At 50.2% G+C, this 17,348-nt stretch overlaps 1 protein-coding gene across 8 annotated transcripts in view; it reads right to left on the reverse strand.

Moving 5' to 3' along the window:
* The window catches only part of LARGE1 (LARGE xylosyl- and glucuronyltransferase 1), a 499,273-nt gene that overhangs the window by 28,250 nt on the left and 453,675 nt on the right, over positions 1-17,348 (reverse strand). For all 8 annotated transcript variants that reach the window (XM_069490824.1, XM_069490823.1, XM_069490821.1 and 5 more), the window contains one exon: positions 6,262-6,425. In XM_069490824.1, the coding sequence (XP_069346925.1) occupies positions 6,262-6,425 (164 nt within the window). The remainder of the gene's footprint in view (positions 1-6,261; positions 6,426-17,348) is intronic.

Here is a 17,348-nt window from a genome sequence, read left to right on the forward strand (position 1 = left end):
TGTTGTTCCATGGAACCTTTGTGAGTGAGCGAGAACTGATGATGACCCAACCCACCACTGTGTCCACACCACCAGCCCCAACCTCTCCAATCTTTTCTCCCTTACAATCAACCATTCTGCCAGGACCTGGACAACAGTGCCAAACTGAGGTTTAAAATAATGATGATAATATATAAAATGTGGTAACAGCATAGTAAATCTCTACACCTTTACCTGCTGCTTGCAATGTGCCAGCCACACATTTAATATTCATAGTACCTCTATGAAATTGAGCTTCTCGTCAGCATTGTATACACAAGGAAGCTCAAGGAGGTGCAATGACCTCTTTCAAGTCATGCACCTACAAAGTGGAGCAAGTAGATTCTCACCCGGGTCTGCCTGACCCCAGCGCCTGGGATCCAGAGCATCACTCAATACTGATTAGTGTTAGGCTGAGGGCGACGTCCCCAGATACCTTCCCTCGTTGCCGGTTCCTGGAATAAAGAGTCTTCTGCCCCTCCTGCTCCTCCCTCAGTGTCAGCATCTCTCTGCTCCTTCCCCTCCTCACTCCCTCTTGACCCTTGACCCTTGTCATGGCTCCTCCCACACCTGTTCCCTAAGGGCTGTCCCCGTGCAGCTCCTGATGCAAAGCTCTGCGTCCAGTCTTCCTTCGGTTTCCTAGGTAGGAAGACAGAGTCCTGGCACAGCAAGCACTGGGGGGATGGAGAATACTTCAAGAAGTGAAGATTAATTCTAAAACCACACAATCATCAGTTTGGAAAGAATCTTAGAGATTTGTTTTAGTCTGATTATGTTATTTTCTTAAAAATTATTTTTCTAGAGACAGGGTTGTGTTCTGTCACCCAGGCTGGAGTGCAGTGATCATAGCTCACAGCAGCCTCAAACACCTGGGCTCAAGTGATCCTCCTGCGTCAGCCTCCCGAGCAGCTAGGCATACAGGTGCACACCACCACTTCTGGCTAATTGATTACATCATTTTTATGATGAAAGAGCTCAGCTTCAGAGAGAGGTGTGCCTTGCTCAAGGGCCCAGGATGAGTCATTGGAAGAGCAGACAGTGGAACCCAGAAGTCCTGACTCCCTGTCCCAAGCTTGTTTCCACTTCTGCATAGAGCCCACCATCGATCACTTCATTTTGGGGAGGGGAGAGCAAAGGCTCAGGAATGGCCAGAGAGACATCTGGCAGATCTAGAAATAGGCAGGTGTTACAGGGAGTCCCATTAAAACAGGAAGCCTTGCACAGTCTCTGTACTTATAAAGGAGCAGGCAGGGAGATGGTCAAAGCAGAAACCCAAAAGAACGGGGTTGGAAGGAATGCCAGGGTGTCTGTGGGCCTAAGCAGCCAGGCAGGGGACCTCTCGGCCTCTGCTGGAAAGGGGAACTCACACCCTCCACGGCAGGCCTTTCTGTGCTGGTGCACTGCTGCAAGGCAGGCTGCAAAGTGTATTATCATGGCTTACACCTGCGGGTTTTGGGGTCAGGCAGACCTGGATTTGACCTGTGAGCTGTGTCAGCATACCTGGACAAGTGGTGACAGTTCCTTGAACTTCAATTTCTATGTGAGTACACGGGGGATAATGTATCTTTGGTAGACTACAAAATAGCTCTACATCACCCCTCATCCTCTCTCTATACCCTCTGGTAATACTTTCCACGCTGATCTGGGCTGGCCACATTGACTTGCTTTTGTCCGGGGGACATGAGCAAACATGACACTTGCAGAGGTGTCAGAAGGGCTTGCGTAGGGGGCCTTGCTCCTTCCTGCTCTTGGAACCTTGGATCACCACCGTGCGCACAAGCCTAAGCCACCTTGCTAGATAACGAACGGCATGGCCCAGGTATCCCCACTGTCCCTGCTGATGGCCATGCAACCCCCAGAACAGCCACCACCTGGCTGGCAGCAGGCCCACGAATGAGCCCAGCTGAGCCCAGCCCAAACTGCCAACCTGCAGAATTGTGAGCTCACTTGTGGTGCTTGTTCTAAGCTGCCAGGACTCAGGATAGCTTGTGAGGCAGCAAGAGATAACTGATACGATATCCAACTGGATTTGAGTATTAAGTGAGATAATTATGTAAAGTGTCTGGCACAAAGCTGGATAAACAGCAGGTACTCGGTGTATGATAGCTGTAATTTCCTCCTTAGGTTCTACTTCTGCCGGTCAAACACGCGTTCATCCAGCAAATATTTACTGAGGACCTCCAAGGCGCCAGGGATGCTAGACAGACAAGGGTCCTGCGCTTCTGGGGCTTGTATTCCAGTGGGGAGAGAAGACACCAACAAATCGAAATCAGATCCATTCAGACGGAAGGAGGGGCTGGAAGGCAGCAGACCAGGGACGAAGAAGGAGGAGTACCGGTGAGAGCGGGCCAGGGAGGGTCCTTCAGAAGAAGTGGAATTTGAGACCTGGTGTATGGTCTGAACATTTGTGTCACCCCCAAATTCCTATGTTGAAATCTTAACCCGCAAGGTAGTAACAGGAGGTGATTAGGGCATGAGGGAGGAGCTCTCACGAACAAGATTAGTGTCCTTATTGGAAGAGGCGCAGGGAGCCGGCTAGCTCCTTCCACCACGTGAGGACACAGTAACAAGGTGTCATCTACGAGCCAGGAAGCCAGCCCTTGCCAGACACCGAATCTGCCGGCACCTTGATCTTGGACTTTCCAGCCTCCAGAACTGTGAGAAGTAAATTTCTGTTGCTTATACATCACCCAGTTTATGGTGTTTTGTTATAGCAAATAATGAGTAGGATCTCGCTTTGTGAAAGTCGGGGGGAAACGCTTTCCAAGAAGAGGGAACAGCCCCTGGGGTAAAAATGAGCTTAGCGTGTTCAAGCAAGAAGCAGCAGGACCAGTGTGTGGGGGGCACGGGAGAGTGAGGGGCAGAGGACAGATGAAGGTGTCAGGGAGGTGGGCAGGTGCCAGGTCAGATGGGCGTGGAAGGCCACGGTGGGCACCTAGGATGCTGTTCCAAATGTAATGAGATGTCCTCAGGGGTTTTAACGATGTGGCCTGACTTGAATTTTAAAAAACATACAGTTGTCACATGGAGAAAAAGAATTACCTCTTGGTCTCCGGAACAGTCCGTGCTTTCCAATGGAAGCATGCTTAGGATCGCCTGGGGGGCTCACTGCAACCCAGATTCCCAGGCCCCACCCTGGACATTCCGGCTCAGGAGGTGTGGGGTGAGGCCTGAGAACCTGTATTTCTGGCAAGCTCCCAGGTGATGCTTTGCGCCCATCCTGGGAGCAGGCGTGGAGCAGCGCTGCTCTGAAGAGCGGGGCCCTGTTAGTCTACTCTGTTCTCTCCTTTGCTCACACAGAGCAGACGCATGAGCCACAGGACGCTGCAACTGTAGCGAGTGTTTCAACATCTTTGTCCAGGGGACGCTACGGAGCCACGCTCTCCCTGGCCAGGTGTCAGGAGACGGGGTGCCCTCCCTCCTGGGCAGCTCCGTCTGTCCTTTCCACCGTTGCTGGGATGGGAGGGAAGGGTCCCGACCAACTAAGGGGAAGCTGATCCCCGCTCCCCAGCTGCGAGCAGCAACGTGCATTCTTTCTGAACGGAATTCCAGAGGGAGCCGGGCACACACGCCTGAAGGCCGGCTCCCCTAATTCGTTGTGGCGTTCACGTAGGGACTACTTCCGACTCGAAAGGTTTACAAACACACCCGAAATGTTTCTTAAATTAAAAATCAATCCAACAGGCACCAGTCAGCGTGCTGCATCATAATTGGATGTGGAGACGGAGCGGAAGTGGCTGGAGGAATTTCTACCGTCTTCATCAGCTGCGGTGCCGCTTGATAATTTCTGATTGTCCCCTGCTAAGCGTCCTCATCAGGGTTTGGGATTCCTCGGGCTCTCTGAGGTATTGTCCGGACGGCCACACTTGTCACAATGCATTAACGGGCATCACGCGTCTGCTACGCTTGGGCTCGATGTGCTCTGAAGGGAAGGCCCCTAGGACTGGTGCTCACAGCAGATGTCAGCAGGGGCTCTCTTTTCAGGGGGCCGGGAGGGAGGGTCCTGCTGGGTCACCTGTGGCCCAGGCCAGGAGGACACTTCCCGCTGGCAACAGAAAGAGGGGCTCGGTTCTGCCTGGATTCTCTTGGTGCTAACAAGTGTGTGCAGAAGGACAGGTTTTAGTTGTTAATAACTAAAAACATGTTCCTCTACTTGTTAATTTCAGAAAGCAAATTCTACAGTCAGCACAGAGGTATGAAACATAAAGGAAAGGGGAATTGATGTTTGTTCACACCTATTACTTACTGGGCACTTGAGAGCTTCTTATTTTATTAACACAGAACCCAGATGACAACGAACAAACTGGACAGACAGCACTACTGCCCCCTGCCAGGTAGGTAAAGCGAGGCTCATGCAGGCTAAGTGACCTGCTTGGACTCACCCTGCCGGGGCGTGGCACACTGGACTTTGAACCCAGCGCTTCCTGTTTTCCCTTTCTCCTGCATCGCCTCACCTCTCCTACATACCTACCGCGTGCAGAGGCCTTTGGAGGGATACTCAAATCTGGCCAATATTTACAGGACACCAAATACATGCCAAGGGCTTTTACAGAGACTCTCTTATTTAATCCTAACCAGACCCTGTGAGGCAAGCATTTTTAATCCTATTTCATAGAAGGAGAAAAAAGAAACCCAAAGATGTTGAGTGACTTGCCCAAGATCACTGGCTGAGGACTGAAGAAGCTGAGCCCAGCGCTCTCTGTCTTCAGGTCTAGCGCATTTTGGCCAACAGAGCTGGCATCACTTAGGGCGCCCCTGACTGTACATCAGGGCTAAGTACTGGGCTGCGTTCTCTCATTGGATCTTTACAGCCACTTCAGGGATAATTGTAATAATGACAGAATTATCATTCCCAGGTTAGAGATGAGGAAACCGAAGCTTAGAGTGGTTCAGTGACGTGTCCCCAAGTCAAACTCAAAAAGTGGCAGGACCACCAAGAACTCCAGGGGCCAAGTCTCATTCCCTGTTATGCCACTTTTTATTATGATTAGAAAGAATGTCAGGTTTCTTTGATCACGATTTGGAGTATTCTGCCGAACAATCTGAACACATTATTAGGAAGCGTGAATGAGACAGAGGAGAACCAGTGATGCTCAGTAGGAGATGGGCACCTGGGTGGATGCAGAACTCACTCACCTGCACAGATTATAGTGCCTGAGCTTCAGGTACTTCCTGGGAGAGGCCTGAGGTGCAGTCATGCTACCTAAAGCACTGAAGACCCATCTAGACCATCATCCAGCATTAACATGGAGGATTAGATTTTATCTTCATTTAAAACACCATGCAGAAGGGAACACGTGTGAAGAGAGGGGCTGGAGTGGCCAGGTGACTTACTGATGGGGCTGCAGGGTGGGGCGGAGTTGGGCACCCAAACCGAAAGCTGGGTGAGAAGCCAAAGGGATGTGACAAATGACTCTGGGACACTGGTCAGGTGTCCCTACGGAGCCACACAGGACACTTGACAGATGTGAGCCAGAAGGGCTGGCCGCCTCCCCTGATTTCCCTGAGGCCTCCTGTAATTCAGCCCCTGCTACCTGGCCAAGTTCATGTGCTTTCCTCTTCCTGCCCCCTGCAGCCTCAGCTGTAGCCACACCCAACTCTGTGTGTCCCCCACTGGGCCTGGTGTCCTCTCTGTCCACTGAACATGCTGCATGCTCACCTCGGGGAGCCCTCCTTCTCTCCTCTGTGCCTCCACTCTCAGCCTACCCAGCCTTAGTGCAGTTATAATCATTTTATTAGTTTATTGCTGTTTATGCCACTAGCCCCATGTTCTCAGCCCTGGCTGCACTTTGAAAGCTTAAAACAAAACAATGCGAAGGGTTCTACCCCACATTCTTACATAATTGGTCTGCAATGTAGCCTGGACACGAATGTGTTATAAAAGTTCTCCAGGTATTCAATCTGTCCCCGGCCAAGGTTGGGAAGCAGTGCATTACATTGTAAGGGACACCAGGGTGGAACTCCTGTCAGTACTGCCCAGAAATGCTTGATGGATATTTGTTGCATCAATAAATGTATAAGCAATTGTGGCTCCAGTCTGCACACTCCCCCTTTTCCTTGAGGTAATCTGAATAGGGCTCTGCCTCCTAAGAATCAATCCTTCCCTGTATCCTCACACTACAGCAGCAAGACAAGAGCCCTTGGTTTTCAGTGCTGGGGAGGAGATGAATGTTCTAAGCCTGTGGGCCAGCTCTGCCTTGCAGCAGGTGAGGAGGAGGTAGTGGGAGGGGCCGTCTGCCGTACCTGTCCATGGAGAGCTGGGCGACCAGGGTGACATCTGTGTTGTCTGCCGCAGGCTCGTACTCGTAGTGCAGGAAGTACAGGTGGGTGCGGTGGACGGTGAAGCGCTCTCGTCGGAACTCGTAGCACAGGTCGTCCTCATCCAGCTCCGACAGCTGCTTCTGGAGCTGCAAGGCAGGGAAGGGGGCTTGGAGACACGAAGAAAAGGTCCGAGGGGCCCACAAGCCTACCCGCTGGGCCCTGCTGTCCCCTGGGTTTATCACCCATGGGGACGTTGTGGATGGGTTAGACACAGACGGAGAGGACCACCACTTTTTCACCCCCTGCAATTGAATCCAATTTCAGAAAGGTGACGATGAAAAGCAGATGCCTTCGCCACCTGAGAAACGAGCCCCCTCTTAGCTAACAGCAACAGCGCCGCTCACTGACAAACATACACCCAACCCTAAACTCCTTCGAAGCAAGCAACAAACGTTTTCCTAGATGACTTAGCGCTACCGTTTCAAATAACGTGGGGAAGCGCCCAACGAGAGCAGCCACACTGAAAAGGACCTCAGTGCCACCTGATGCTTTTCTCTCCCCAGGGCTACCAACCCCAATCTTTGTGCCGGCTATTGGAAAGAAACACAACAAACACATAAACATTTGGAAAACTCTTTTCCTTTCATTTCACCTAAGATTAGAGTCTCTGCACCCACATTTTTTCTCTTCTTGTTTTTCTAACTCCGTCTTCGGTAATCTGCTTGTGGAAGTCCTTTAACTAGCTCTACTCCTCTTCTTCCTTCCCCACCTCGTGGAAGGAGCAGGCTATCCGCTAACAGGGAGCCGGGGAGTTAGCCTTTCAGACATGCAGATGCAGAGACGCACTCCGCAGATGTGTGGCTCCCAACAGATATCGTCTCCTGCAAACCCACAACAGCCCCTCCAGGCGGGTGTGATGACGCCTGTTCAGCAGATGAAGAATTGAAATTAAAAAGTAAAACAACTCGACAAAAAGCTGATTGATAATGATGGAAATTAGATCAGGGGATGTGGGGTGGGGGAGTGAGTGGCCTGGGAAGAGGAGAGAGCTTTGGGGGTGGTAGGAATGCTCCCATCATGACTGGGGGGATGGTGACATGGGGTGCAAACTTGTGACCATCTGACAAACCGTAAGCTTAGAACAGGAGAACTTATTGTAGGCAATTGGTTTTCAATAAAATCAACTTTCAAAAAATGATTTGTCACAGGTTGCACAGCTGGTTCCAATATCTTTCCTGTTCTATCAGCCTTGGTACACAATGACATCTAGTTGAACATAGGTTAAAGTTTACACGGTTAGAGGTACCAACCTAACTGAATATAACAGAACGTTTTTCCAAGAAGATATATATTTTAAAACTCCCAAACCAACACAGAAGTCATCAACAAGAAAACGTCTTAACTTGTTTCCGTCTCGCCTTGTTAAGACCACTGCCTTGACAGGTCATGCCACAGCACTGTTTCCCAAGGCGCGTGCTACAGCAGATGCCGGCATTAATTGCTCTGATCCTTCAACCCCCACCCCCCAATATCCTTACCCCTTGCAGTGGTGCTTACTTAAGAGGCAGAGTCTAGTTTTCTGTCCCTTCCAATCAGGGCCGGACTTGTGATGTGCTTTTGCTAACAGAATGCAGAGGAACGAGGCTGTCCCAGTCCTGAGGTCAGACAGACCTCAAGGGACAGTGTTTCGTGCACCTCTGCCATTGCTGGGAGAGGATGCCCAGGCTAGCGGGCTGGAGGGTGAGAGGCACCTGGGGCAGAGCAGCGTCCTTCCCACCTGCCAAGTCACGCGAGCAGGCCCAGCCGAGACCAGCAGAGCGGCCTCAACAAACATCACTTCTTGGAGGCCACTGAGGTCCGACGGGTTTCAAGCAATAGACAGTGATAGAGGGCTGTTGGTATTTTGTGGGGGGCACTCTTTCATTATGGGGACCTGTCACATCCAAAACCGCTGAACCTAGGACACCTAGAGCCTCTTGTATGCTCAGGTCCCTGCTGGCTGTGGTCAGCCCCTGCATGTTAGGAGAGGGAGCAGAGGCCTATGAGAGTGCTCCCAGAACTACCAAAGGACAACCTGCCCCAGTAGGGAGGGTCGGCCAGCAGTCCTGAGGAATAAGCAGCCTCCAGCTCTGAACTTCAGGGCATCAATAATGGGATTCAGTGGCCTCTACATCCTAAGCTCACCTGTGGCCATCACAGTGCTGCTTAAAGGTCGGGTCTAGGGAATATTGTTTCTTGTTGTCCACCAGCCACAGTGGGGGACATAGAAAGCACCTGTCCACCCACGGGACTCTGAACCTACCAGATGCCACCCTTGAACTTTAATGTTACATTTCTCATCAACACGGTGGTTTGCACCTTTATTTAGCTAATGTGAACGGGGCACCTAGTAGGTGACTGGTGCGATACTAAATGTTTTCAGGTGCACTGTGTCATTAACCTAATCCTTCAGCACACATCTCTGTTTTACAAAGGAGGAAACTGAGGCTTGGGTTTCAGAGATATGCTTCAGCCAGCAAGAGTCTGGGATGAGACTTAGGACCTCAAACCAGGGACATTTCACAACACAATTACTTCTTCCTGGGGATGGATGTGAGGATCAAATGAGATGGTGGAAGACATAATGTTCCATGACCAAAGCAGGCCATAAAAATATATATGCAGTGTGGTCCCAATAAAGCAAAAGACAGGCAAAAAACAACAACAACATACAAACAAACAAACAAACAAACAAAAAAACACTAGAAAATTGGTTGAAGGGAACACATTACAATGTTAACAAAGATTTTCTCAGAGTGGTGAATTCACAGACGAATTTTATTGGTTTCTTTATACTTTTCTGTAGTTAACTAATTCCCTGCAATTTTCTCCAATGAGCTAGTGCATGTAAAAGTGCTTTGTAAACTGTAAAGCACTACACAAAAGCAACGTGATTATGATCATCATGTACCTTCTCAAATTCTAATATAGGCTTGCTCATTGCTGAATGCCTGGCTGATGTTATCTCAGGGGAAGACTCTAGCTGGGTCGAATCTGTCTCCTTGTCACCCACGGTCTGGGTGATTTCTCTGGGGAGACAGGGAGCTGAAGGGAGCGCTTGCATCAACAGGGTCTCCACGCTGCTGCACCCTGCTCTCTACGCTACTGCACCCCACTCTCCGGCTACCACCACAGGAAACAGGGGCTCCTGACAAGCAAGTCACAGAAACAAAAGGCAGATTTCTCTGAGATAAACGCATTTGCTAAATTGCTTCTTGGGGCAGCCAGCTGAGGCCCAGAGAGATTTGGACTCAAGGGAAAATGGCCCTTTAAGCAGTTTGCATTTATTTTTTCCTATCCTGAAAGACAATGGCCTAGACTGACCTCTGAATTGCCAGAAATGATGACCCGTCATGTCTGAGGATTCAGAGGTGGTGGAAGGGTACCCCCAGGCCCTGGTCTAAAGGACTTCTGTTCACAGTTGGGTAGAACTACAGAGCGAGATTATGGGCATAACTGGAAACCGAGACCTGATCTCTCTGACACTCATTTTCTATGTGAGCTTGAGCAGGTCATGTCTCTGGATGTTAAGAACAAGTCCGGGCTTCATAAAATAACTCTCGAGGATCATGCACTGAGCCAGGTAACGTGGGGAGAGCTCTGCAGGCTCCTCCTCATTTAATACTCACACTGACTCTGCGGGTAGGGACCACCATAAGCTCTGTTTTGCAGATGAAGACATTCAGCATCTGAAAGGGTTAGCCACCACTCAAGGTTACACAGTGAGGGCTGAGATTCAAACCCAAGTACATTTCCTGAGTTCTTGCATGTAACCAAGTCAGCACTTTGCCTAACCAGACTCTGGGCTTCGTTCTAGTTCTGAGGCCAGCTGGTTCTGTCACTATAGAGACTCAATGCACGATGGCAGAGGCAACGTGTGCTCACCAGTATCCATGTTCGCCTCTCTTTCTGGGCACAGAGCTAGGCTGTGTTTCCAACCTTCTTGTAGCGAAGGGTAACTCTGTGGTCAGTAAAATGTGGACAGGCTCATGCTAGTATAGGGACCACTTAGAAATCTCACTCGGGCACAAGCCTCATTCATTTTCTTTTCTGGGCTGACAGCCAGAGCAACAGAATCCAGTAGGAGTCCAGGGCTCTGAAGGCAGGGCCATAAGACGAAAGGGTCTGGGTCCCTGACCCTGGAGAAAAGCCACCTGCCAATCAGAGCAGCCATTTGGGTTTTATGCGAATAATAAACTCCCAGCGTGTGGAAACACATTACAGCTGCTTGTGCTACCTGAACTAACAGGCACATTTGAACTCTTCCAGCCAGTAAGCGAGGAAGACAGTACAGTGGACCAAATGAGGAGTCTCAGAGGCCGCCCATTTCTTTCTTCTCGTGACACCCCTTTTTCTGAAGTCTTGGAGCAATGCCTGGAAACCCAGGTGGGTAGATGAACACTCAAGCATGTTGCCTTATATAATGCTTTCAACTTACTTTCTCTTTTTAGTATCCACTCTCTCCTTTTTTCCTCCCCAATATCTGTATGAAACAGGCAGGGCTGCCCTCATGGCCTTCAGTTGACAGATGAAGAAATTAGGGCACCAGGGATTTGCTCAGGGAAGCTGGGGCTCTAACTCTCATCTCCTGAAACCTAATCTAGGGCTCTTCCCTGTGGTTTCCACGAAGCAGTTAAGTTTTATTAAACCACACAGACAGGTAGAGAAGGATCACTAGCTCACTGGGTGCCTGCTGTGTGCATTAATCAACAAGTTCCAGGAACCCAGAGCATTTTCTACTAAGGAAACCAAACCGGGAGCCACGTTCTTTTTTTGCAGGGGGTGAGGGGAGAGGCGGCATTCAGGTGTGTCCAGTGAAGGTTCAGAGAGTGTCTGCCAATCCTGACCTGGACTTGGAGGAGATAAAGAAATAAAAGGCCTGGTCTCCTCCCTCCCAGGTACCAGTATTAATTTACGCATCACACACAACTGATGGGCTCTTATTTTATGCCTAGTCCTGGGCTAGGAATGGGGAATGAGCCTTGGTTTCTGCACTTAAATTGTTGCTATGGTCTGGAAGGAGAGCACAGGCAGTAATTACACGTCATCGTCATACAAACCAGCCTAAACGTGGGGGGACACATGCCATGTGCACCACATTGTTCTAAGCTCCCAGCATGTCTTCCCTTATTTAGGCCTTTTAAGTCTATCAGGTGTGAATAATTATGACTCCCATTTAATAGATGAGAAAACTGAGGCGGGGGGCGGGGGGGAGTGGTTTAAGTAGAAGGCCTGAAATCTCACAGCTGGTGGCGGCTGCCTTATTACCACTGCACAAGTAGGGGAGGTCACTAATGGGAGGGAGACGCAGCCCAAAGCAGAGAAAGGGGAGGCAGCTGTAAAGCCCCAGGAGGGCAGAGCCCCTGGCAAGTGTGGAGGGATGACAGCCGGAGCCTAGAGGAGTAGAACAGAGCTCTGTGCAAGCTGGAGCTGGACCCGACCATAGCAGCCAGGCCACAAGGGCAAACCCCAGATTCCGACTCACTGAGCCTCTGGACTCTGTGTCTTCCCTTCCTTTCCTCCCCCGGCCCCCCAGGCAAACAGTGTGGTCCTTAAGGCCCTGGAGCTTAACACACCCACGCAGGGGCACTGGGGACCGGCCTCGGACAGGTTGTCTTAGGCTCTGGGCGCCGTCCGCCCTGGGCTCTGCTGCCTGCATGTGATTAAAGAGTCGGTGACATGCAGCTCACACGTGAGAGCAGTAACGCATTCTGGGTTCTCTCTGGGGCTCTTCGGAGATCCAGCTGTTTCCACAGAGCCATCTGTTCCTTGGCATTGCCGTGCAGGGTGACGGCATAACGTGTTTATAGAATCTGTTTATAGGTGTCTTATTTTTAACTTCTAATTGAGCCACGGTGATGCTGTTGTTGTCTTTTCCCCTTAGAGTGCCCAGTATCGGGGAACATGGCCCTGCAGGCAGCCCATCACCTTCACGGCATGAGGGACTTGGACATGGAAGCATCTTCATTTCGGAGGCGAGGCGGTGATCTCAGAGTGGGTGGAAGGGAGGGTGTCCAAGATAAGTTTTTCGGACAATACTCGTAACAATAACGCCAAAGTTGTTAGGCACTTTGAATACCCTAACCCCTTCATCTCTCCTAAAATAGCTGGGGCTGGTTGTATTTACTGACCGTTTTACAAGTGTGAAACCTGAGGCTCGTGGAAGGCTAGAGTTATACCCAAAGTCATAGATCTAGTCTAGGGCCAAATTTTCTGATTCCAAGTACAGGAATCTTTCTAGTGCACCACAAAAGCTTCAAGAAAAGCACTTGTTATAGTTCATTTGTTCAACAAAACGTATTGAGCATGTACCAGGTGCTAGGCAGTCTTTAAGAGGCATCAAGATACACTGATGAATAAAACAGATGAAAATCCCTGCAGTCACAAAGCTTACGTTCTAGTGGGAGGAGACATAATCAACAAAATAAATAAGTCATGAATATAGTGGTGACAAGCGCCATGGAGAAAAATAAAAAAAGGAGCCCTGGGAGACAGGGAGGGCTGGGGTAGGGGGAAGGTATTGCAATTTTGGATAGGGGAGTGGTTTGGATAGTTGTAGAAAGGCCACTCAACTATGAATGAGGGTTTGATGCCAGTTCCAGCAGTGCCATCAACTTGCGCTGTGACTTCAACTCTCTGAGCCTCCATTTCCTCCTCTCTAAACTGGAGATAATAATAACTAGCTTGAAAGGTTAGTGAAACGGAAAGAAAATTATAGAAGTGAAACAACTGGGAGAATCACTGAATAACTTGTGATTGTTTATTAAGTTACTTCTATATGCATGGCTACATCCACTTGGGAAGCATGCCCTGGTCTTGTCGCTTTGACAGTCGGGTAGACCTGGTTTGTATTCCTGGCCCCTGCACTTAGGAGCCGTGTGACTTTGAGCAAGTGGCTCATCTCCCTGAAGCCTGGGCTTCTGTATCTGTGAAACATGCCTCCTAACGCCTCCCTCCCTTTGTGGTGAAGACTAAAGTTGTATTTCCCTTTTTCTTTCCCTGCAGAAAATCTCCAATTCCCAAAGGCTGGAAGAAAGCAGAGACAGGTCTAGGAACAGCACAAAGAGCCGCGCTCAAGTGGGAGAGACCAGAGTGATCAATACTTGGCACAAGGAGGCTCTGGTTCCCTGGGCTGGGAGACACTGATCACCTGGGGTGCTGTCCCGGGGAGGACGCTGGGGCTGGGCCCAGGGGGACAGAAGGTGGTCATCAATCAGTGATGTCTGCTGTGGGCACAGGGTCAGGAAGCTCTAAATCTGCAGACGCTGACTGTTGACTTACATTCCATACAATTGGTGTCTACTCCTTTCCATTTGTACTTTTTGGATATTTGATACGTTTCGTAATTTAGCTTTAATATAACAACAGATCATTCCTTTACCACTGGTCTTTCTGAATGAAATACTTTTGTGGGGTGGTTGGTTTGGTTTGTTGGCTGCCTTGGGAAGGAGGAACACGACGTGAGCCCAGAGAGGGTCGTTCTGAAGCTGATAAGCTGAAAGTGACAGCTGTCGGAAAGGAATCCGCGGAAAAAGCAGCGAACAGTCTGAGGCCATTTCCTGCCAGGATGAACCACATTGTCCCCTCCAGCCCACTTCCTGCAACCTTAGTCACCAAAAACTGTAAACTGAGTTTAATAGTACACTCAGTTTAGTGTTTGGTCACTAAAGGAAGGGCATGTACTTTAGCAACGTTCCCACCCCGATTTGTTAAAACCCATGTATTTTAATGGTTTTGCATTTAAAAAGATGAGATTCCTTTATCCTTAGGTGCAGCAAGGCCCCCTTGAAGACGAAGCATCACTCTGCAAACACAATGCTTAGGGAGGGAAAGCTGCATGTTTCTGAACAGCAAACTGCATGGGAACATTCTATACTATCTGCCCAGGTGTTGGGTATGGGTGGAGGTGTGTCATTATTTTTTATTGGAGATTCCAGAGGACAGGACTCAGATTAATGGGTTCTTTGCAGAGGGGAAGATTTCAGGCTAACATGAGGTGAACAGCTTAGCATCTGGAGCTTTCCAGCAGTGAAGTAAGCTGCCTTGGGGGCGGAAGGCTCCTTCACTTAGGGAGGATTCCAGCCGAAGCCAGATGCAAGCCTATTACGGATATTGCAGAAGGATTTTTGAACAGACAAGGGTGTGGAGTGTATCGGTGATTACCCAGCTGTGTTCTGTGGGTCCCAGGGTCTCTGGGATGGTCTTAGGGGCTGGGTTGCTGGGGGAAAGGGAAGGGATGCTAGTGCAGAGAACGCTAACCTCCATCCCTGCGCCAGTCAACTATCCATAACCAGTGCATGCTGAACGTGTCTACGCGTCACATAAATGACTTACGGGTTCCAGGGAGAGATGCCCAGACCAACTGGGGAGGAGTGGCCCTGTCCAATCAGTTGCTGCCATTCTCCACCACTGGGGCAGCCCGGTCTCTTTCAAACCAAGTGTCTTGTCCTAAAGCAAGTCCACAAACAGTGGCTCTGAAAGGGGGCCCTGCCCCTCCCCTCTTAGCTCCTTGCTGAATCCCTGCCTACATGCCTTGACTTTTACTTTTTGGCAGCAAAGCAAACCAAATGGCCTCTTCTTTCTACACTGGATTTCTTAATTGGTGGGAATACCCGGATTGTTAGACCCAGAGAAAATGTGAGAGCCCGTCACATGCTTTCCAGACAGGTTTCTAGGCAACTCTGTAGGTTCCTCTCTCTGCCTGGCCTTCCTAGCATAATTGCTAATAAAACTCAAATCCTGTGCATGGAACAAGGGATTAGGATTGGACTGGTCGGGCATTGCGGTTTGTGGCAAAACGCACCCAAGGCACACTGTGTTCCTGGTGCCCAGTCCTTCTGTTTTGGTGATTTAACACAAACTGTCCATGAAACACTATGACAATGGCGTCTGCGTCACTGTCCCCATTTACCAGACAGTAAACCTGAGGCTCAGAGCGTTCACGTGACTTCTCCGAGGTCATGTGTCTATTAAAATGAGTGATCAGGATTCCTAGAGAGCTCACACCATCATCATCATCACTTCTCCAGTGAAAAAATAAAAAATAATGCAAAAACTAACTTGTGCCATTTTTTATAGTTCTGCCTTCATTCGAAGCCCTAGCAGTCCCTTGACTATGCCATGGGTGTGTTCACTTCTGGTCTCCACTGCTCATGCTGTTCCTTCCCTTTCACTAAGTCTATGTTCCGGATCCCCTCACTCCTCTTCATTCATCCTTTAAATCTCACCTCCTCCAGGAAGTCTTCCCTGATGTACCTTCTCTCCCTAGTCCTGTGAAATGCCCCTCCTGTGTGCTCTCAAAGCACGACCACCATCGTGGGACTTAATCACACCGCATAACATCCCCCTGCTTGTCTGCATCCCTCACTAGACAAGCCCTGGGAGAGCCAGGTGCCACCTGCAGTGCTGCCCACCAGATCTGAATAAATATCTACTGGGTGGAAGAATGAGTCTTGCGGCTTAGACGCTACCACTGGAGCCTGCTCCCATCTGGGATCTGATGTCCAAAGAAGAGGTTCCTGATTTTGTTTCTTCCAGACTCACCACCATCTGTGCACTTATTACAGCTCTAATGACCTCTTTCCACAGAGCTGGGAGCATCCGGCTCTGGGCTGGATCCAAGTTCGTGCCCTTTCCCTCTGGCTGTGTTTGCACACTGCGCGGACCAGGTGGTGGAGCTCCCTGCGGAGCAGCAGTTCAGGAGTGCAGTGTGTGCAGACTCTCCCTCCGCCCCAGCCCCTGCCTCTGCTGGCGGTGGAGGAACCGGCCGCAGCAGGGCACAGGAACCTACCGTCTTGATTTATGAGCACTAGTTGCACTGGCTGCCCTGTTCTTGGCACCCACAAAACAATCCACCTGCTCCCTCCATTCCCGCTGCTGCTGCCCTAGGTCAGAGCTCGTCCTCCGTCCTTCATCTTCTTGCCTGGGACACAGCAACAGCCTCTACGTGGTGGCCCTGCCCTTGGTCCCGTCCCTTTCATTCTATTCTCTACGCTGAGTGATCTTTCTGCAATGTAAATCTGACCGTGACTAACATCTGTGGGCGGCTCCTCCTAAGAGCAGCCAAGGCCCTTCCGGACCAGCTTTACCCTTCGCCACCTCCCAGCATGCCTGCGCTCTCCTACCCAGACCACCCGCATTGACGCTTAACGCCGCGCTCCTTCATCCGCTCTTCCCTTTTCCTGGTACTCCAGTCTGCTCTCTTACGTTTGCTCAGTACATTCATTAAATATATGTTCGTTAAGTGCTTCTGATGTGCTTGGTTCTATTTTAGAGGAACGAAGCCCAGAGGAGAATAGTACGTCTCTCATCTAAGAGTCTTGTATTTTGGTACTATATTTAGGAAACAAATATTAATACATGAGCCAGGTGATTGCAGACAGTAGTTAGTATATGCCCTGATGAAAAGAAAACAGGGCATGTCACAGAAGGTGACTTAATGGGTTACTCTGGAGGATAAAGGCAGGAGGGGACAGTTTCTGATGATGCCACATCTAAGACATTTAACCACGGAGGGAGAGGATGTTCCAGGCAGTGGGGACCACAGGCCCTACGGTGAACCTGGAATATAGAAAGAACAAAAAGGAGGTGGGTGTAGCTCGCAGACAGTGGTCAAGGGGAGAGAGGCCGGGATGACAGGCCAGGGTGGGCTCAGAGGAGGCCGCTGTCTCATTCCTGGCCCTCTCGGGACCAGACAGACCTACCTGCCTCCCCGCATTCTAAAGAGTCATTAAGCCGCAGACAACTCACATTCGGGACTGGCTCAGTCTCTCATCTCAATCCAGGCCCGGGCGCAGCGCCTGGCAGATGGCTGCATTCACACACTCTGATTGAGCAGGGATTCCGAGAAAGACCACGGACACCTCTTCGCCTCACGAGCCCCCAGGGGAAGGAGGTGGCAGGAGAAGCTGGTGAGTCATCTGCAAAGGGAGTCCCCCTTCCTGTGACACTAGCAGCTCGCTGCGGGGACTCACCCATATGGATGATTAATGGACGGCTCCGTCCTGCAAGGCTTTTTACGTGAGCCCCCT

The sequence above is a fragment of the Eulemur rufifrons genome, chromosome 16 (assembly GCF_041146395.1).
Source record: "Eulemur rufifrons isolate Redbay chromosome 16, OSU_ERuf_1, whole genome shotgun sequence".
In the NCBI taxonomy this organism is placed as follows: Eukaryota; Metazoa; Chordata; class Mammalia; order Primates; family Lemuridae; genus Eulemur; species Eulemur rufifrons.